The sequence below is a fragment of the Silurus aristotelis genome (assembly GCF_946808225.1).
Source record: "Silurus aristotelis genome assembly, chromosome: 18".
Lineage (NCBI taxonomy): Eukaryota > Metazoa > Chordata > Actinopteri > Siluriformes > Siluridae > Silurus > Silurus aristotelis.
Window position 1 is genome coordinate 6,186,561 of NC_139591.1, and position 22,894 is coordinate 6,209,454.

General features: G+C 38.3%; 2 protein-coding genes across 3 annotated transcripts; both read left to right on the plus strand.

The window, feature by feature from the left end:
* Positions 1-18: 18 nt before the first annotated feature.
* On the plus strand, positions 19-4,531 carry hspa8 (heat shock protein 8). The gene is made up of 9 exons (XM_083567626.1): positions 19-161; positions 783-992; positions 1,438-1,643; positions 1,724-1,876; positions 2,129-2,684; positions 2,889-3,091; positions 3,321-3,519; positions 3,602-3,834; positions 4,055-4,531. The coding sequence occupies exons 2-9, from the start codon at positions 788-790 to the stop codon at positions 4,247-4,249; spliced, it is 1,950 nt and encodes a 649-aa protein (XP_083423752.1). The 5' UTR covers positions 19-161; positions 783-787; the 3' UTR covers positions 4,250-4,531.
* A 1,332-nt stretch (positions 4,532-5,863) lies between these two features.
* On the plus strand, positions 5,864-21,076 carry jhy (junctional cadherin complex regulator). Of its 2 annotated transcripts, XM_083567624.1 has the most exons (9): positions 5,864-5,960; positions 6,260-6,550; positions 9,790-10,363; positions 13,938-14,042; positions 14,919-15,334; positions 15,505-15,775; positions 18,410-18,496; positions 19,011-19,148; positions 20,443-21,076. In XM_083567624.1, exons 2-9 carry the CDS (start codon positions 6,261-6,263, stop codon positions 20,686-20,688), a joined length of 2,127 nt encoding a protein of 708 aa, XP_083423750.1. In that variant the 5' UTR covers positions 5,864-5,960; position 6,260; the 3' UTR covers positions 20,689-21,076. The 2 variants fall into 2 exon arrangements, with proteins under 2 accessions (XP_083423750.1, XP_083423751.1); XM_083567625.1 differs by lacking the exon at positions 5,864-5,960 and having other exon boundaries at positions 6,013-6,550.
* The last annotated feature ends 1,818 nt before the right edge of the window (positions 21,077-22,894 follow it).

Below are 22,894 nucleotides of genomic sequence, written 5' to 3' on the forward strand. Positions count from 1 at the left end.
CGGGACATTGGACTGGTGCAGCGTGTTCTTGTATCTGATTGGTCGGCTCGCCGGGATATATAGAAGCTCTAGAAGGTTCTCTCGCTCTCTCTACCACCGGCGAGGTAAGGCAGGCACCGCCTCAGTACAGCTCCAGATTCCATCGACCGCACCTAATTTTGGTATGTATTTATAACAAATAAAATGTGTTTGTTTCATTTGGATTGAAAGTAAGAATTTTTTTAGGATCTCAATGATGTTAGAATTACTGTTTTAAAGAAACCTATCGTGTTCAGTCGATTGACCGCATCGGGCCCTGTCTGTCTTTCATTGTTTCGCTCAGTTACTCAGTTGAAATAAATTTATTTATTTTAAGAAAGTCAACTAATTATGTAGACGAAGATTTCTTAATTTAGAAGTGTTTTAATGCTGGACATTATTTCTAAGGTTTACGGTTGTTACATCTATAACAAAGGAAGGTGATAAATGAGGTTAGAGATTTTATGTAACCAGAATAAAGAATAAGATTTATTTAGTGGAAATGACTCAATAATAATGTTGTACTAGTAAGACAAAATTCGATGGTCTTCCTTATAGCTTTTCATTTTGCTCGTTAGCTTGCATCACATGAACCGGCCGCCATTGCAGGCCAGAGCACGTGATCTCGACACGCGGTCATCACTGCCTTGTGGTTCGGGCATCTGTACTGTAACGTGATATAGTTCAATTAACCTGTTTTTAGGTAAACATTTGAATGATTTAAACAATTTTAGTAACCATTTATTTATTTTATTTTTTTCTAGTAACCATGTCTAAGGGACCAGCCGTTGGCATCGATCTGGGGACCACCTACTCCTGCGTCGGAGTCTTTCAGCATGGCAAAGTTGAAATCATTGCCAATGACCAAGGAAACAGGACCACACCAAGCTACGTGGCCTTCACCGACTCCGAAAGGTTAATTGGTGATGCAGCTAAGAACCAAGTGGCCATGAACCCCACAAACACAATCTTTGGTTAGTATGTGGTTTCTCTAGAGCAGGGGTCACCAACCTTTTTGAAACAGAGCTACTTCTTGGGTAACGATTAATGTAAAGGGCTACCAGATTTATACACACTCCTGAAATAACAATAGACAATTTCCTTTTAATTGTTATAGATAAATATCTATATTTGGTCATCTATATTGTAATGTCATTTTCAAATTCATACCAATCCAAGTGTGATTTTTTTTATTTTATTTTTATTTTTTAAAAAGAATAGCAACAAAAATTAGATGCAGCTCACTGGTAAGTGGTGCTATGGTGAGCTATTTTTAGACAAGGCCTGCGGGCAACTCGTGGTCCTTGTGGGCAACCTGGTTCCTGCCGGCACCATGTTGGTGACCCCTGCTCTAAATTTTGTTCAAGTATATGGTTTTAAGTGGCTTGTTCAGTTTTAGTGACCACAGGCTCATTTCAGATGCCAAGCGTTTGATCGGGAGAAGGTTTGAAGATGCCGTTGTTCAGTCTGACATGAAGCATTGGCCGTTCCAAGTCATCAGTGATGGTGGACGTCCCAAGGTGGAGGTTGAGTACAAAGGAGAGTCCAAGAACTTCTACCCTGAAGAAATCTCTTCCATGGTGTTGGTCAAGATGAAGGAAATCGCTGAAGCTTACCTTGGAAAAGTGAGTGTGGGAACTATTACATTTAAATTTTATTTATTTACTTTCTGATGGGCTAACATTTTCTCCTTCCCCCTTCTCAGTCTGTCAGTAATGCTGTGATCACCGTACCAGCTTACTTCAACGACTCTCAGCGCCAAGCCACAAAGGATGCTGGCACGATCTCTGGTCTGAATGTTTTGCGAATTATTAATGAACCTACTGCTGCTGCTATCGCCTATGGTCTGGACAAGAAGGTAATTTGGTAATTATTTTCTAAATTGTCAAAGCTTTAAGCTACTCTGTAAAAAAAATTAGAAATTTCGCTATGATGAAGTTGATTCCTGCCATTCGTAGTTTCTACCAGAGGTTGTTAAAGACCAAAGATGGCCCAAGTACCTTCCTTGGATGTCTGAGCGAAAAATAATGCACCTTCTAGCTTGTCTTGTTCTGTGATTTGCCTCAATTCACCCCCCTATTCCCCCCCCCCCATTTCTCCTTTAATTTAGGTTGGCGCAGAGAGGAACGTCCTTATCTTTGATCTTGGTGGTGGCACTTTCGATGTCTCCATCCTGACTATTGAAGATGGTATTTTTGAGGTCAAATCCACTGCTGGTGACACTCACCTGGGTGGTGAAGACTTTGACAACCGCATGGTGAACCACTTCATTGCTGAGTTCAAGCGCAAGCACAAGAAGGACATCAGTGACAACAAAAGAGCTGTACGCCGTCTGCGCACTGCCTGCGAGCGGGCCAAGCGCACTCTGTCCTCCAGCACTCAGGCCAGTATTGAGATCGATTCCCTGTACGAGGGTGTTGATTTCTACACCTCAATCACAAGAGCTCGTTTCGAGGAGCTCAACGCTGACCTCTTCCGTGGAACCCTGGACCCAGTTGAGAAGGCACTCAGAGATGCAAAGATGGACAAAGCTCAAATCCACGACATTGTCCTTGTTGGTGGCTCTACTCGTATCCCCAAGATCCAGAAACTCCTCCAAGATTTCTTTAATGGCAAGGAGCTGAATAAGAGCATCAACCCTGATGAGGCCGTGGCTTATGGTGCAGGTTAGTTCTAATGGGTTTATTTATTTTTCAGAATAATGATCTCGCAATGATGAAGTTGATTCCTGCCATTCGTAGTTTCCACCAGAGGTTGTAAAAGACCAAAGACGGCCCAAGTACCTTCCTTGGATGTCTGAGCGACAGAAAATAGTTTTAAAAAATCCCAATATCCATCTAAAACGACTAACCTTCAGTTGTAATTTTCAGCTGTCCAGGCTGCTATCCTGTCTGGAGACAAGTCTGAGAATGTTCAGGACCTGCTGCTGCTGGATGTCACCCCTCTGTCTCTTGGTATTGAGACTGCTGGTGGTGTCATGACTGTCCTAATCAAGCGCAACACCACCATTCCAACCAAGCAGACCCAGACTTTCACCACCTACTCCGACAACCAGCCTGGTGTGCTGATTCAGGTTGGTAAATTTATTTGGCTTATGCTTTGTGTTTCGCAATGATGAAGTTGATTCCTGCCATTCGTAGTTTCCACCAGAGGTTGTAAAAGACCAAAGATGGCCCAAGTACCTTCCTTGGATGTCTGAGCGAAATCATGCACTTAATCTTTTTTAAAATTTGCCTTCATTTTTTTTAAGTGATGCATAGATTTGATACTATTTAATTTCCTTTTATTTGTGCTCTCACCAGGTGTATGAGGGTGAGCGAGCCATGACCAAGGACAACAACCTGCTGGGCAAATTTGAGCTCACTGGAATTCCACCTGCCCCTCGTGGTGTGCCTCAGATTGAAGTCACCTTTGATATTGATGCTAATGGCATCATGAATGTTTCTGCTGTTGACAAGAGCACTGGCAAAGAGAACAAGATCACAATTACTAATGACAAGGGTAGGTTGACTTCATTTTATTCTGCAGATTGACTGCCTGTGTAGTTTTTGTTTTTTTATACATATATATATTTTTTTTATAGGTCGTCTCAGTAAGGAGGACATTGAGCGCATGGTGCAGGAGGCTGAAAAATACAAGGCTGAGGATGATGTTCAGCGTGACAAGGTGTCTTCTAAGAATGGCCTGGAGTCCTATGCTTTCAACATGAAGTCCACTGTGGAGGATGAGAAGCTGAAGGGAAAGATCAGTGATGAGGACAAGCAGAAGATCCTGGACAAATGCAATGAAGTAATCAGCTGGCTTGATAAGAACCAGGTGGGGTTTAATACATTGTCAATTTTTAGACCAGTGGTCTAGATTTTATGAAGATTTTAAGGCTCTGTTGGGTGAGAAACCTAATGGTGCTATATTGGTTAATGTATTTGTACAGCCAAAGTGTATAGTTTGATTTGTTAGAAAATTCACTTATGCATGGTAATGACCATATGTTAATTGAGAATGAATTCCCCCATCTCACATGGAATTTTCTATTCAGACTGCTGAGAGGGATGAATATGAGCACCAACAGAAGGAGCTGGAGAAGGTCTGTAACCCAATCATCACCAAACTGTACCAGAGTGCTGGTGGTATGCCAGGAGGGATGCCTGATGGGATGCCAGGTGGCTTCCCAGGAGCCGGAGCTGCTCCCGGTGGTGGATCATCTGGACCCACCATTGAGGAGGTTGATTAAGCCATTCGGAATCTCCTCTACCTCACCAATGTTTACTTATGTGCCCTCTGTAGCAGAATTTCTGAGGCTCTTGGTGGTTTAGGGCTTTGGTTGTATTTCTGCTACAGAGTGATTGCAGACTTGAAGGGGAAAAAAAGGGATTATGGGATCACTTGCACCTCACAGGGAACAGTTTTTGTACTTGAATGTTGCACAATTTATCAACTGTTAGATGTTCAGCTTTTTGCCAATGCCTGATTTGCCTTGAAGTAAATCTGAATAAAGTGACTACTTTTCCCCCAATCTTGATTGTTTGTGTATTTGCTTAAGCTAAATCATTTGGACTGGTGCATCATGACAGCCTGTAGGTAAAAGACCATTAATGTGGGAACAGTCACAAGAATGCATTTTCTGCACAACTTAACCTAGTATATAATTAGCACTTTGGATAAACATGCATAGATGAAATTTACTATTAAACCTTTCCTTCCCTACATGTAACTCCATACTAAATGTGTTGTAGCTTTTTAGCTGCCATGTGGGCATCCCAGTTTGATGACGAAGCCTTGGAATGCTCAATTTATATCTGCTATGAAGTCTTTTTGTTGAACCTTTTGTCCTGCGACGGTTCAAGTTAGCAATTGTTGGAAAAACACCTGCTTGTGGCCATATGTAAAGAATGCTTAAAATTAACTAAATGAACAGAGGAAATCAATATTTTGTGTGACCACCCTTAGGTTTTCATTTTATTTTCATTTTGTAAATTTGCACAAAGTCAGGGAATTTCAAATATGGGTTGAAAATCATTGACTGAAACCAAAGCAGCTGTGATTAAAACTGGAACAGCCAAACTGCTAAGCTGAGGTGGTGGAAAACAGTGTTAAATCGCAGGTCATACATCATACACAGCAAGGTCTCTCCCAAACAAAGATTTCAAAGCAGACCAGGTTTTCAAGATGTGCTGGTCAATCTATTTTGAGGAAACACAAATGTGCAATGTTGAGGACTGCAAATTCAGTCAGCCATGACAAAACTTAATGAAGCAGATGAAAGACTTCATGCTTCACTCAGATGTTCAGCCATCAATTAAAAACTGGCAGAAACCAGTGGGACCCTGGGTACACCAATCTGTCTTGAGAAGCCTGGTAAGAATTGTGTCCAAAAAGCCCAACCTCAAACATGTAAACAAGGCTAAGAAACTCAACATAAATTAAGGTGCAGAAAAATGGCAACAGAAACAAGGGGGTCCTGGGATTTGAGGTAGCCTACATCCACAGATTATCTGTGATTAGTTATCCAAGATGTCTGGAACAACATGCCTGCCGAATGTCTTCAAAAACTGTAACTAGAAGTGCAAATGTACCTAGAGGAATTGATGTAGTTTTGATTTGATTTGGATTTCTCTTGTGTTCACTTTCAATTATTATATGATATTAAATGCAAGCACTACTAACTATTAAGTCAATTTACGAGGCGATAAAACTTGTAATTATTATATATATATATATATATATATATATATATATATATATATATTACACACACCAAAAACAGAACAGTTTAACAAATACAAATGTACTGGATCCATTCACGTTTGAAGCTTCTCTTAGTGCGCATGCGCGAGATAGATATTTTGGCGTCTGTCACTATGGTAACGTATTGACGCAAAGCCAAAGTGGGTAAGAAGTATTTGGAATGGATCTCTGTATTTACGTTACTAAACAACTACTAGGTAATGTTACTAGTGTTTAAATACATTTCAATTTATATGTATAATATGCTGACTAATGTTAGTTAAGGCGAAATTCTAACTAGCCGGGGCATGTAGCTAACTAGGCTAGCGTTACCTTGGTAAAATAATTAGCTACCTTTGTTTGGACGCGTCCATTTTGCACATGTTGTGGAAAATCATTAATGTAGTTTGCTGATGGGTTTAATGGGACACATGGCACATCAGGGGAGTGTTGTAGATTATGAATGTTGTCTTATTACATCTCTGTAATATGTCTTAATACATCCTAAACCATTCAGAATGGACACCAGCAGCACAGATCATGGACGTATATACAAGGCTGCTCGTGATGACGGAGGACCAAGAAACTTCGATCTATGGGACTCCTTAGAATCAGACACCGAGAGCTTGGTGCAGGAGAAAGTTTACCAGAGAGACCTCCAGAAGCGAATACTGAACGATGTTGGTGACATCGGTTCCCCTTATAATGATAGGCCTCACAACATCGAAAGAGCTGAGCATGAAAAGTACCGTAACCCCGAACCTGATATCAGTGAATCACGTGGAGACCAGAAGACCACATTCTTAAGGTAGCCTAACTCATAAAGCTTACTCTACATAATCTGTGCATGACCTGATAGACACTGCCATATGCATGACATGTAACACCTTATGAATTTACACTACCACCTTGATTTGTGCCTTTGATGTCACTTAGCAAGTTTACTGGAATTCAGGCTTAGCTCACTGGTCAAAATTCCCAGAACTGACCACTGTGTCTACGATCCTTGAAATTAAAACTCCAGTCTCCCAGTACCCGGGAGAGGCCTTGCTGATGGGTTTTAAACTACATAAAAAAAATCATAATCATTAGAATCTGCTTGCTATAATTGGTTAATCATGCATTTCATATGTAGTTTAAAACCCATGAAACCAAATGAAACAGAAACAGCTGTGTAAAAGGATTCAAACTTGGTTTGTCGTACACCTGATATAATTGGTTAATCATACACCTGATTATGATCCTACACAATCCTTGATTTTGGCAAGAAGTGGGCAAGTGTAAGAACTGAAAGCCGAGTGGGAGTCACCCCAAATATTAATTTGATTGAAATTCTCTTCGCTCACTTTGCATGTCCCCAGATTGGACTTTGTTTGTTTCCTGTCTGTCGATTATTAACACTACTTTTGTTTTACATTAATGAAAAGATGTGAAAGGGTTAGTGACATCATTGGACAGCCCAAATCCTAAACATTCATGTCATTATCTGAGATTGACATGAATGCCCTGTTGAGTATAATACTTTATTATCTTTAATGGATGTGTGTAATTAGGTCCTCTGAAACACACCGCGTAAACAATCACAATACCTGACGCAGTCTAGATCATCCCCGAAATGATGAGACCTTTTTTATTTTTTTATTGAAGAGCGCTCTGGGAAACATAATGGAAATGATTAACAGCTTGTATTCACTTGCCTAATAGATAATGGCAGTCTTTGAAAACGATGTTAGAGTACATGCATTCAAATTAATTTGAAAGACCTCTAATTTTGGCACTTTCCATCTAACTACCCTCATTTAAAGAAAATTAGATTTTTATTCTGCTTAAGGTTATCGCAATAAGGCCTCATTTTGAAGTCCATTAAAAAAAAGCAGATGCTTTGTTGTCCATTATATAGGAGGGCTTTGTGTGCAACATAAGCACAGATGCTGGAATCTGAAGTGATCATCACAGCATCTGTCTCAACTCCTCCACCTTTAGCTTAAACAGAATGAGTTTTTTTTCCTCATCATTTTATTTATTCATCTTCAGTAGACGTTTTATCCTGCTCGCAGTAAATCAGTAGAATGCTGGGCACAAGTGGAAATACACACTGGATGGGAAGGCAGTCTATTGCAGGTCACCATGCACTTTTCTGAAGCTGGTCTATGAGGAGACACTGTACACTTGCATAATCTAAATTAATAAATTCATAAAAAGTCATAAATGATTGAAGTCAGATATTGTATTAATAGATTCTCAAATGTCAGACTTAACATAATGGTGAAAAGATGCAATATGGCTGAAAATTTTAAGTCCATCACCAACTAGGTTGTTTTTATTTCAATGTTTGTTTTAGTTCATTATTAAATATATTTATTAGCTCTGAAGCAATAATAAAATATTACTCAAACAATCGTTCCCTGACCAAACATTAAACAATAATGTATGTAAAAAAAAAAAATTATTCTGGTTGAACACAAATTTCTTAATTTATTTTTGTATCATTTCCTCAACTAAGTTATTAAAAATATAAGTTCTTGGTAGTAGCTTTATATTTTTAAAAATGACACTGTACCCACATAAAGATCACATTGTCAGTGTTTTGCCCTGTATTGGCTGATTTCTGTGTTTATGGTAAGCAGGAGACCTGCATTATGATTTTTTTTTTCCCCCTAGTAACTCGAAAAGCTTTGAGTGGGTTTTCGTATGTTAAGGAGCCTCTGCAGCTGTGAGCCCACATTGCATTCTCAAGCTCATTTCATTGAGTCATTACTGAGTCATTCGCTGCCCCCTTTGCCCTCATTGGCTGAAGAGCTGTACTGCTCGCCAGCACTGTATTTGGCATCATGAGACGTGAAGAGCATCTTGTAGCATTCAGAGCTGTGCAACAAAGAGGCACTCTTCTAATTATTTTAATGAGATCTTTTCATCCAGTGATGCAAGGAGCACATTAGGTAGCAATTTCAACCTATTTTATACCCTTGAATCTGTCATTTCCAAAACTATGGTGCAATTGTGGACTCTAGACTCTTAGTGATTAGGGGCTAAGTTGGGGGGAAACACGAGGATGAGTCAAAAGAAATAAGAAGCAACCTTTAGGATGTGCCAGATCTATTCACCTTTTCGCTCATATTTACATATTAAGTTCAGACTGCTGTAATGGTTCTTGGGCTCCTAATCTCTCAGCTGGATTTAAGTTTTACAAGCACACACACACACACACACACACACACACACACACACACACACACACACACACACACACACACACACACACACACACACACACACACACACACACAGTGTTGCTGCTTATTGGGGAGGGAAATGTTGTCCAATTTGTGTCTAATACAGAATTCTAACTGCTAAACAGTCCTGGGTCTTTCTTGTCATATTTTTTTGTTTTATAATGAACATTTTTAAAGGGTCTGAAGTGCAGTCAGGCCATGCTGTTGTAACAGATACAGTATGCGGTTAAGTGTTGTCTTGCTAAAAAGGCTTTTCCTGAAAAAGAAGCCACATGGATGGAAGCACATTTTACTCCTAAACCTGTATATACCTTTCAGCATTGATGATGCCTTTCCAGATGTGCAAGCTGGACATTACATAAGTATTAATGCACCCCGTGTGATCAGAGATGCAGGCGATTTTTATTTTGGACAATAGTTCAAAATGTCAGATTTCAGTTTGTCTGACAACAGAATAGTTTTCCACTTTGCCAGAGAATTTGGCAGACTTTTTGAATCATGTTTACATATGGTTTCTTCTTCTTCTAGCTTTAACATGCATTTGTGGATGACTTGGCTAACTGTGTTTACAGACACATGATTTCTAAAAGTTGTTTCTAAACACATACACATACACATACACATACACATATATATATATATATATATATATATATATATATATATATATATATATATATATATATATATATATATATATATATATATATATATATATATATATATACACACACAGACACACACACACACATATATATCATATAGATGTCTCCTTAAAGACTGTTTTCTAACTAGTGCTTCTTAAAAATTTCAGACAGACGCCATCTCCGGATGAATATGATGACTTGCGTTATGATCCAGACTGGAGAAAGAAACTGCCAGGATCTCGGTTTCTCCAGAAGAACTTCAATTCCAAGGATCCTGAATATTTTATGAGACATGCAAGATACAAGTCGCCAACACATAGACATGAATTTGCAGTAATCCATAGTCCTGTTTTGTCTGAAATGAACACCCCACATATACCCCCCATACCCTTGCAGTCTTCCAACTGCATTAATCCACAAGGAGATCAGAATACAGTGCCATCAGTGCCACAAAGTTTACCTGCATCGTCAAAAAGCACGCCTCGTTTAAATTTAGATATTATGAAAGTTAAGCAAGGAATTCAGCCAAGTGATGAAGAGAATCAAAGCATTGTTCAAAATTCAGAAAGACTTAATGCATTAGCCATGCAGAGGAGACCCTCCCAAAAATCCAGACCAGACAAGCCAAAAGAGGACATAATAGAGCGTAATAAAGCCACTCTGGGAATGAACTGTCATAAACAAGGGTCATATTTGAAGGCATATAAACAAAGAGGGGAAAACCCAGACAACGCAAATCAGGTAAGTGTTTATTTAAATATATATTTTTTATAGTTATTAGACTTTTTGACTGGTCACTTGATTTGAATATAAACCTTCACAAGCCTATAAATAAATTTTTGTGGCCTATAATTAAAAATTCAGGAACAAAAAACAAACAAAACAAAAAAAAAACAAGGGTCCAATAAATATAGCACTATTTCTGTATATTAATCGCCACTAAAAGAGTTTTTTTTAAGTCTTCATAAAGCAAGGATCTCTGACATTTTGAGCTATTTCTCACCAGTTTTAGTTTTCAGTAATCAGACTTTGTGTGCCTAATTTAAAATAGTGTTTTTGTACTGTATGGTTGTAATGAAACTGTGATGGCTGATTATGATGACATTTTTTTGTGTATTTTTGTGTTGTATGCCTTCTTTTATTGAACCACTAGGGGATGCAATAACACAACACATCTCATTCTCCTCAGCCAAGTTCTGCGTTCATCTTTTGATTTGAATTGGCCTGGAAAACCACAAATAGGATTACCTAAATCCCATTTTATTGCTTTTCATTACATGACTGTGTTGCATTAGGTTGTGTCTTCCTCCACCCTGTAATTGACGTGTCCCAATTGGGATGGGATTTCTTTCACACCTCAAAAATTTACAATGATCCTCACAAGGGTGAAGCAGCTCATGTGTACTAAAGTCTTTATCAACTCTCTAGTTTCTGACAATTTTGTGTGCACAAGAAACGCATGAAACAGTTGACCTCAGTGTTTAATCATAGCATCATGATAACAACCATGTATTCATTTTTGATAGACCCTATTTTTTTCTATTAATCTTAAGCAGATGTCTACATTGTTTCTGCTCAACAAGTGTGCCATATTTGATATGACCTTACCTGGACTGTTGTTATTGTTTTTTTCTTTTTTTCTTTCATTTGTCATTTTATTTGAATGTACAAGTGACCTTGCTATTGTCGTGGTCTCGTTATGAAAGGGAATAAGCAGCCTAATCTAGCTGTAGCTCAGAAATTAATTTGGCAGACACTGGAAGCAGAAAAAGGGAATAGGAAGCATGTCTGGCTATGTAGTGCCTATTATGAGTTGATCTGCACAACAGTAGCTATTAAGAACATCAGAGAGGCATGGTTACCAATAGGCTCTTAGCTATCAGTGCACCTGGCCCTGCCGTGTAATTGGCAGCCTCGGCCTGTCTGTGGGCTGCGCTACATGAGGATTTGCAACATTTCAGGCCTTTCCTGGCCCATCTGAGCCCATATTCACCTTAATCTCTCATGTCAGCTGCATTAGCATAGTGAAGAGCTGTTAGCATTGTGACATGGTAAACACAGCAAAGACTTTCCTCCCTAAACGCTGCGCTGATTGTATTTCCACAGTCCCAAGTCTTTCAGGTTAGATCTGGACTCTAAGCTAAAACCCACATTATTTATCATTCATTTATCATCCAGGCCTATAATAAAGATTGACCTGCACAATATAAAATTAGGCAAGATTTCACTTTTCTTTCTAAAAGCAAGGCCTGGATTTTGTGTGTTTTATTTTTATTTGGCTTCATATGATGTTACAGAAAGATCACAAAACCCTATCCTGCAGATTTATCATGTGATCATCTATCCGATTGTATATTCTGATATTTGCCCTTCGACTGCTTTTTATTATTTCTTTTTTTTTTTCCCCTTCAAAGGAAGATAAAGGCTTCTATTAAATCACATCAGTTTCTGCTTCATTATCTGGCCTCAGCTGCATATGTTGTTGATTCATTTATAAAAGGCACAATTTGCTCTTTAATGGGCTCCTTACTGCTGACAATTAGCCATGTTATTAAACGTACACAATCTCATAATGCGCCAACTTTGTGTTGGCGAGTGGCAGAGCAAAGCCTGAGGCCGCGTAGAGGCTCCTTTGATAAAGACAGAAGTAGCAGAGCAATCTTCTGCCATTGCACTCAGCCAGAGTCCCTCGTCATCTCCCAGACCCTCACTTCAAAGCCAGGAACATAATGTACAATCTCTTAATAGCTCTAGACTGTGGCTCCACGGCTCTCTGCCACTGTACACCCTGCCTCAGTGTAAACACCTAATCAAGATTGCCTGGGCGGCCACAATAGCAACCAAATGCAATTCAAGAACTGCAAGCCTTTGAAGTCCTCATTGCAAAAGCTGTGTTTCTCAGTCTTGAGGAAAATGGCAAGCTCAGATCGCCTGACTTTGTTGTTGCCTCATCTCTTGCAAAGAGGCAATTATGGACCCCCAATTTAACAGAATAGATATTACACAGCTTATGAAGCTCAAAATGCAATTTTGTTTGATCATTTTGTCAATTTGATTGATATTATTAAAATGGTGGACAAAAGGCAGTGGCAGTAGCTCGGGCAGAGGCTGTGGCCTGTTGCTTCAGAGAGGCCATGAAGTACAGGTCTGTGATGTCTGCCACTCACTTTCTCACACACACACACACACACACACACACACACACACACACACACACACACACACACACACACACACACACACACACACACACACACACACGTGCATGCACCTGTTACTGCACAATGGCACAGTAGTGCACAATATAAAATATACATGCAAAGAATCAAACAGAGAAGACGTCTGGCTCTGTGACTGTTGGAAAAGTTATCGATAACATCATTCCTTCATTTTAAAGATCATCAAATGAAAAGAAACTGATATTTTCAAGCATTTGCATCATTGTATTTTCAGAGCTGTTTGTAAGCAATTTGCAAGAGATTGTGAATTGTCTACACAAATGCTGCATTTGAAAATGGTGGCTCTTGTGTACACTGTTGCGATTCAGCTCTTTGCATTCGCGGCCTTTCAGGGAACAGATAAGCCAGCATGGCTGCCTGTTTATTGATGGATATATTACAACTCAATCCACTCACTGCAGCATGCTTCTTTTTCGACCTTCCTCTATTTGCGCTTTCAGAATTAGTCACATTCATTCGGGGACTCTTCAAGCTGTCAATAACATCGATCAGGCCGGATTGTCCTTGAAAGCCAAAGTGACTCCAAGTTTACTAAATGATTTTCATTACAGTATTAGCGGCAAATATGCTCTTGCTGAATGGGTGCATTAAAAAAAATGAAGAGAGTGAATTGATGTAATTATCCTGAAACTGCTCTGAAAGGACTTTGGTAAAAGAGAATCAATAGGTTTCTCAAACATGCCAGAGACACATGTGTGAGAATTGTTTTTAAGTAATTCAAGCAGTTTAATATCTTAGATTGTTTAAAGTAAAACAAGGATTATGATTTTAAGAAAGTTAAATGCAGTTTTGTTTACATGTAATTGTCTTTTTGAATATAAGAACTGTTGTTATATGGATAAGTAATATCTTCAGGATATTACTATGGATACATTTTCTTCAAAGTTTGGAAAATAAAATCCCAACTTTTTTTTTTTTTAAATGAGCTTCATAATCTATGATTTGTGTATTCCGGCCCCTTTCCACCATCCATCATTTCTTCCTCTGTGTTTTTTTATTTTTAATTTTTTTATTTCTGACCCTGCTTTTTTTTCCTTCTGTCTCCTTTTTTTACTTTCCTACTTCCTACTTTCCAGTCTCTACAGTCAGTTGAGGACACTGCAAGCTCCAACAGCACAGGAAGCCCAGACAATGCCCCCAACCTGGAGATGATGTGGATACAAAAAACTCAAAAACTGAAGGTAGGACCCTTCACTCCTGTTCACTTTATTGATTTCATCCGTCTCTCTTTCTCTCTCATTCCCGTCTTCCTCTGTGGATGTAGGTAGGGCTGCTTGGCACAATCCATTGCCCTAATGCATAACTGTCAGCAAGGGCTTCCTCTCAAGATGAAAATGTCTGCACAGTGGGCGCACTGTCACCCGGGATTTCATTTTCCCTGTGATGGACGCAATTTCTGATAGAGTTGTTCAGGCACAATGGAGCCTCTGAAACGTCTTGAAAAGGAGCCCGTGCTGCAGATAGAGGGGGAATGGAGAAGCATCATTATTTTGAGCACTTGAGCGGTCCCCCTAATGCTGGCAGGCAGAGGAGAGTAAATATTTTCCCATTAGAATGGTGAAAGCTGGTGCTGGCTAAATCAGAGGCATTACATGCTGCGACACAGCCCCAGACCTCACCGAATAATGTGTGGCAAAGCGCTGTGCATTGCCAGGCCTACAGCAAAAAAAATAAAAATAAATCATCCTTATGCCCTGCTCCTCCTCAGGGTATGACAATGGCCACAAAGCTGCTGTTTATTACACAAATGTTTCCATACAATAGGCTAAAATGTTTCAGCTCCTCTCCTACAAATATTTTTAATTAGACTTCATGCCATGCGAACTCTTATTCTTTATCTTCTGTTTGAAATAAATATGCTCAGCATCCTGATCATATTTGCTGAAATGAATTTATTCATATTAACATGGAGTCTTTTGGGGAAAGCAAGTTAATAATCCGTTCAAGTGCACCATATCAGGCCTGGTGTTTAATAACACAAGCAAACTAATAACCGGTATACACTTCAGTTTGAGTTTGAATGTAAAATTGCATTTTCTTAATCTGTACCCAATTAGACCCACAACCAGAGTAAACACTTGGGCAAAGCCAGGCCGCAGCACCATAGAGCCAAATCCAGTGGTCCCACGATTCAGCCAGTAAAGAAACAGCACCTGCAGACTCTGTCTGAAAAACAGACTTACAGCCCACCAGACTCCAGCAGCGTCTCACATTGTTCTCACTCATCAACTCCGACCATCAACCTTAACATAAACTTCAACACCTCAGCCAAAGTTGCTGAACCTTATTTTATTTCTGATCCATGGAAGCAGCTCTACACACTCGTACTTCCTTCTTTACCGCAATCAGGAATCAAGAATGATGAGTATAACTCACGCTTTAAATGGCCCAGTAATGCTTTACGTCCTCCTCTACCTCCTGCTCCTTCAGTTGAACATGAGATCAAAGAAGTGAATAATAAGAACAGCATTGGGTCAGTTTTCAGTCCTGTTTTTTAATTCCCATATAGTTTTATAGTACAAAATGACCACCAATGTTGCCAGTTGGTTTATTAAGTAAGTCAAGTAATACTTGTTATTTCTTTCTCTCTCTCTCTCTCTCTCTCTCTCTCTCTCTCTCTTTTTTTTTTTTTTTTTTTTTTAGAATTAACCCAACACGACCGCCACCATTTCAAGAAAGTATTACCTCCAATGATCCTCAGTTAATGGGGTTTTATGAAGAGGGCAAAAAGAATTTTGCTCATGCACTGCAAACTTACTGTGATGCCTATCCAGTGCTTCCTCCAATAGACAGGTCTAACAGCAGTAAGCTATGTGGTGGCAAACCAGAGGAAGCTACAAACACTATACACAAGAATATCTCAGAGGGATACCTTGCACAGTTTGAGAAACAAAAGGCCAAATCAACTTATAAGGTAAGGGGGGGGGGGGAGAGATCAGACAGGGGCATGGATATATAGCTCTTGAAAGGAATGCATTACCATTTCAAAACTAGTGAGTTTTTTGTCTGGTCTTAAAAAATAAGTATTTACCAATGAATCGATGAATGAGGCAGAATTTATATTTGGTTATTTTTTTTCACTGTGGTTAAGGTTCAGAGTTCCACCGGGCACACCATTACAGTAATACACATGCTGTATCTACTGGCGTAATTTTTAATATCTGGTAATGTTTAATAATATATAATATTATATAATAATAATTATCTAGACATACATTCCGGATATCATCATTGTATTTTATTTTTGAAATCAGAAGAGCAGAATTGGGCAAGTATGCCCTGTTGCAGGTGTGGAATTTTGTAGATGTATGTAGGCCAATTCTACTTGGACAGAGTCAAACCTACTTGGTGTGTTTCAGGCTGGAAAAGTGTGTTTGTTGGACCTTTGAAACCTTATGGATTATGGTTAGAGTTTGGGTTAAGGGTTAAACCTGGAGTTTTGGTTCTGCTTTATGTAATCCCTGGTTTTGAAGGGTGCCATTATTCTCTCTTTCCTGTTAATCAGGTCACTTATAATTATAGTTGTCTGTCTTTTAATGTGGAGACTTTGAGTGGGAATTGGCAGCTTACCAAATGTGGGTAACAAACAGGTTAAAAAAGGTACAATGCACAAATATTTTGAGAAGGCAACCATTTTGCTGGCATAACTGTAAAACAATTAATGTGTTAGAGTGAATGTACACCGATCAGGCATAACTTTATGACATTATAACATTATAATTGTCATCATGGTACCTGATAGTGGATTGGGATATATTATTCAACAAGTGATCATCTTGTCCTTCATGCTGATGTGGTTGAAGCAGGAAAAATGGGCAAACGTAAGGATTTGAGTGAGTTTGACAAGGTCCATGTGATGGCTAGATGACTGGGTCAGAGCTTCTCCAAAACTGCAGATTTTGTGGGCTGCTCCCAGTCTGCAGTGCTCAATATCTATCAAAAGTGGTCCAAGGAAGGAACACTGGTGAACCCGGCAACAGGGTCAAAGGCAGCCAAGGCTCGTTGATGCATGTGGAAAGTGAAAGGCTGGTCCGTGTGATCTGATCCAACAGACAAGTACTGTAGCTGAAATTGCTGAAGAAGTTACTGCTGTTAATGCAGGACTGCAAAAGTGGGACCAACACAATATTAGGCAGGTGGTCATGATATTATGCCTGATCAGTGACCATGAAGTTCTGTCTGATTGGTGTATGTATGCCAGTGTGCCTAATGAAGTGTCATTTGTTTTCTTTATATTGTTTTTCCAGTTCAGGTCTACAAACAGGTTACCATCTTACCACCTCAGATTGATTGTAAAGGAATAATATACAAAGATTTATTTTCTGATCAAGTAGACCAGGCCTGTCCTAATTGCTTAATACGCTGATTTGGAAATGGTGTGAAAGTTGGCATAGATCCCCCATCAATAATCTATCTCCTCCCTCTTGATGAGCGTAATGATTATGGCTGTGTGTAGCTCTGTAGGTTAATTGTACGAGTAACTGAAGATGCTGTTAATTGCGCTGACATGATGATATGAGGGGCGGCAACTGCAGTGATGCTAAACTGAATTCAAGGATGAGGTGATTAAGTGCCATGTGTCAGGCTATGCTGTTCTGGGATGCTCATTTGCATTTAACCAGAGCCTCTTTGTCCTGTGTCAGCATGAGCTCTGCAGGTGTGTCCCGCTAAAGATCAAATCTGTTCTCCAAGGACAAGTGTAGGTAGCTAGAGCAGCCATTTACAAGTATAGACTGTGTGAATAATGTAGAGCTGCTATTTACTCCCAAGGAAAAGGACTGCATAGATCCAGGTTTTCCATTTCTATGTAAACCGAGCAACATTTCAAGACAGAGACAAGAATCAGCTAAATAAGTTTTGTATTTACAGGGTACATAACCTATATAACAGTAACTAATGTTGAGCTTGTATTTTTAATACTTCTGGAGAAATCATGTGCATGTAGATTTTACTTAAGCACAAAACTAGGTAGCTGAACTTTTTCCACCAGGGGCTGCTGTAATAACAAAATAAACATCAGCTCAGTGGTGGGCACACATAGCCCCAACGAGGGGTCATTATGTCATGCAGCGCATCCACTTGATGTCATCTCAGGATTAAGTTGTCTTTACGCCATAAAACAGATTGCCTCTTCTCTTCCCAGCACCGTGGCTGCCATCATGTCTCATAGGATTATGGGATAAATTTGTAAAACAGGGGCAACAGATCAGTAGAGAAAGTAAGCATCCTGCAGTGTCCATGACCAATGGCTGAACCAAGGCAGGCCCTAGAGCCTGAAGGAGCCAGCTTGATCTGGCCTGATTAGCCCCTTTTTCTTTGGTAGAGCTTGTGGATTGCTGTTCGAGTGCATCTTAGACATCCATTACGGATTAACTGCTTACTCGTTTAAAAAATTCAAGCCTCACTTTTTTCTTTTATTTATCTGGGAATGGTTGCATAAATATGAGTTTTTGAGTTTATCATAGAACTATAAAACTAATGAGACATTGTTTTTGTCTCAGAATAATATTATGAATATTGACACTCGGTATCTGCTTGCTTCATTCAGGCATACACACTGAAGGACTACAAAAGCTTGAATCTGGAAATGAAGTTAGGAGGTCTCGGACATTCCAACAATGTTGCTAAAGATGTGGTAAGAGCCATAATAGCATAACATCTTGGGAAGACCTCAGCAGAAAAAATCTGCATCTAGATGCATCTGATTGGCCCACTCATTCTTTTTTTCTGCTTGTTGGTTTGATTAATGCGGAACAGCTCTTTCCAGCTGTAAAATGGTTTTGCGATCTCTGTCCTTCATGAATATGACAGACTTTCATCACTACAAACAGAACTGAAAGGAATTTACAAATCTAATGAGTGTAGGCCTTGGAGTGGGGTATTTTCCTGCTTTTCTTTTGTCACTAATAGTAAAACCTTAAATGAATCTGATTTTCAGATGGGTTTTCAACGAGGCAGACACTGATTTGTGTTTGACACAGGTTCTGGGCAGATGATGAGATTTATTTAGTTTTGTTTGCTGCTGTGGAGTGGCCACCGAGAGAGACACACAATGGTGCAGAGGGGCCTTAAGGGAGAAAACGGCTTAGGTAATTAAACCTCTCTTTTGTAATCTGCTGCTCTCTCTCTCTCTCTCTCTCTGCTTTTAGACTGAGAAAATTAGACAACAGAAGCTGTATTCAAATGTAATCCGTGAGCAGAACAAGAAGATAAGTAGGATTCCCTCTGTGCCGACCTGGAACGCAGTGGGCAGCAGCAACAACAAGAACAGCATTCCCAGGAACAAGGTGAAGGAGGCCTGAAAACACAACCCTGAATTTGTTAGAAATAATGTATTGTGATGCCCTTACTAAGATTGATGGTTCTGTTATATGAAGATAATTATGCCACAGTGCTGCTGGATTCTTGATTCTGATTGGTCAAAAAAAGATGTATTAATTATCTTTATTCTACAGCATTTTAATCTGATTGGTTAGGCAATTCTGCTTTATTTTAATATAACAGCACATCTTATAAAGTAGTTTCGGTAGTAACATGACCCATAGCTCATTATTGATGCACTCGTTGTAATTTCCTTTTATAGTAGCAGTACGGAAAGTACACAGTGAGACAAAGAAAGAGATACTAGTGAAGGAATGAACAGAAAATAACTTGTCTCTTGGACATTTTACAAAATATATTGAAAAACTATTCATGTGATATAAATTCAGGTGATAAAAATGTGCTAAAACACTCCAGACTGCTTTTACATTAAAATAATGCTTATTCATATTACAGCAGAGTCTGTTACAAGTCTCACAAATCTATTTTATGCAATGCTTTAATGCATAGTAACAACTTACAAATCCCCAAGCTTTTATATGACCACATAATCGAACATATTAATAATCAGATGTTAAAGCATATTGCTATATAAGACAGAAAGGCATATGATTGTTGATGTTTTCTGAAACTTTTATTTATCATTTATGGGAAGAGTCTCAGGTGTCAGAAATTTTACTGATTGGTATAAAGCCCTGTCATTAAAGAGTCTTTGTGCTTTCTAGGTTTGATTAAAGTGACAACAAAAGTTATTCTTTTATTCATTTATTAGATTAAAAAATTATGATATTTTTTAAGTATCATTGCTATAGGGGTATTATGTTAGCATGAACTCATTTGAAACTATAATTGGTTAGAAGTATGATAAGTAAATTTTTCCTAAACCTAAAATTGAAATCATTGGTAAATTGCTGTGGTGATAAGAAGAATAAAACACTGTACGTTTTTATTGGAAAATAATGAATTCCTACCAAACTTTACACACATGTAATCACAATGTTTTTGTGATTACACAATTTATATATTTCTACAATAGTGTCCATGTCATGTACCATTCTGTCCTTACAATTTTTAGTACTATTTTAAATATTAACACACAAGAACACATGTAGTGCCTAATGGATGCATATTTTTCTAAAATCCGAGCCGTTACAGGTGTTTATTTTAACAAAAATGGTCTTTAGGTGTTTAATACACAATATTTGCTTCCTTTCTATAACAATGTTCAATTCTTACTGTTGAATCTTTGTCTCATATCAGGCTCTGGAGTACGCCAAAACCATCGCAAAACCGAAAGCACCTCAGCAGCCGAAGAAGGTCTCCATAAACAAAACTGAACAAAAAAGATTGTTTGAGCACTCTGCTTATCTCCAGTTAGGAGTGGATCTCACCCAGCTATCTACTTTAGAGATGCTGAAGAACCGACATGAGCAGGAGAAACAGGCCGTGGCACGCTTTTCAAACATCCATGGCAATTCATCCACATCCCCATTCAGCAGCCACTAATAATGTAATCTTATCCCACTAAACTGTCCGACTGATATGTAAATAAGCAGCTTGGTTGAATAAATATAGTCGAAAAGATATCCATATTTTCTATTATGTCTGTTTATAATATATTAATGTCTTGTTACGGTATTGGATGCATTGTCTACATTATTGCATTTTTGCTTTTACTTATTTTAATGAAACCCTAAATATATTGTGTATTAGATTTGTACATTTTATCAGCATAACTGTGGATTAGCAATAATAACCAATGAAATTAACTAACTGTATGGTGAAAGATTTGCATGGTGTAAAACATGCACCATAGTTCACAAGAATATAGAAATCAAAATGTACATATGCATTTATATATAACATATATATTTAATAAAAACGTGTAACAGGATGCAGATTTGGTTTGTTATTTGACGAACACACCTGCACTGATCACACCACTGTGCTGATTCCTTCAGTCACTTCCGGCCCATTAGTCTGATTATTTCCACTTTACCCATTCCCTTTTCTCTAACTGAGAAAAAAGCGGGTCAGACAAAGCGGGCACTTTGAAGCCTCCTCTGATTAGAGGCTGTAAACTTGTTTCCTATATTTTGAAAGTGATAATCTCCCCCCCTCTTAAAACAATCTGGAGCACCTACCCTTTTAATGGAAGCCTTAGATCGTTATCAAAGAGCTATTTGCTCGCATGTAATATTTTAATTAGATTATAGCCTCTATTTAACCCATCATGGCCGCTTTGATGCTTCGTTGTTTTTCGGCGTCAAGCCTCCTCGCGCGAGCCTCATAAACGCACGGTCTTTTGAATTAATGAGGACTTTTCTACGACTCTCTTTACCTCTCTCTCTCTCTCTCTCTCTCTCTCTCTCTCTCTCTCTCTCTCTCTCTCTCTCTCTCTCTCACATGCACACTTTCTCGCCATAGAAATCGGTTAATTGAAGGAGTTTCTCTCTCTCTCTCTCTCTCTCTCTCTCTCTCTCTCTCTCTCTCTCTCTCTCTCTCTCTCTCTTGATGAAGGAGGTTGCATTAGCATCCCTCTTTCTTCCTTTTTTTTTATTGGTCCCAGGCTTTGATGTGCGCGCGGCGCCGGGGCCCTTTTGCAAATGAGCTGATGAGGCCGCCATTAGAAAGAGCGGCGCTCTAATCGAACGCTTAATCTTTTAATTGATCACCTTCCTGCTCGCCCAGACAGCTTTTTTTTTTTTTACTAATCAAAGTTATTTATTTATTTATTTATTTATTTATTTATTTATTTATTTATCTATCTATCTATCAAAAACGGCATTTCGTATTGTTTTTTTCGAAGGTGCACACATCCTCCTCCCCTCCATTAAGAAGAAGAAAAGGAAAAACATGCATTCAAGAACGCTTTAAGACTGGCGCGAGCTTCTGTACATGTGTGAGCTGATAATAACATGCAATACTTATTTTTCAAAGGTACTAATAAACGTAAAACATTTAAGACTTTGATTGAAAAAACAAGCATTTACAAAGTAGCCTTACTTTTCATAATGAATGCATGCAGTTTAGACGTATAAAAATGCATTTTTAAAAAAAATTCTGTTCTGTAATAATGCAAAAAGAAAAAAGAAAAAAAAAGAAAGCATATATATCCGTATTTAGAGTGACATGCAGAAATGGACACCCACAAATAAAGGTGTCTAACTAATCTTGGTTTAGTAAACCTATTTAATAATAGCCTGATAACAGAAATGCAAAATATAAAACTAACGTTTAAAAAAAGAAAAGATTCAGACAGATTTACTCGCACATTTTTTTTCTTATTATTTTTCATAAAAACGTCGTTTGTTCAAAAAACCTGCTTTAGTTTTAAAAAATGTTTTATTTAAAATTTTTTGTGAAATAAATACTAATAATCCAAAATCATTCAGCGCCTTACAAGCTTTATAATAAAGCGTATAAAAACGAGCAGCGTTTGGTGTAATAATAATAATAATAATAATAATAATAATAATAATAATAATTATTATTATTATTATTATTATTATTATGTAAATATAATTGTAATATAAATAATACTTTTTTGTTGTATTATAGTTTTTACTTCTTGTGGTTCCTTGAAACTAAGGTATTCCAGACCTGTTGTAGATCAAATAACAAAAAAAGGAAAGGATGAGCTGAAACTGATATTTTGCTTTGAAAAACTCATAATTTCTTTGATAGTTAATTTACTGTACATTCTTTTTTT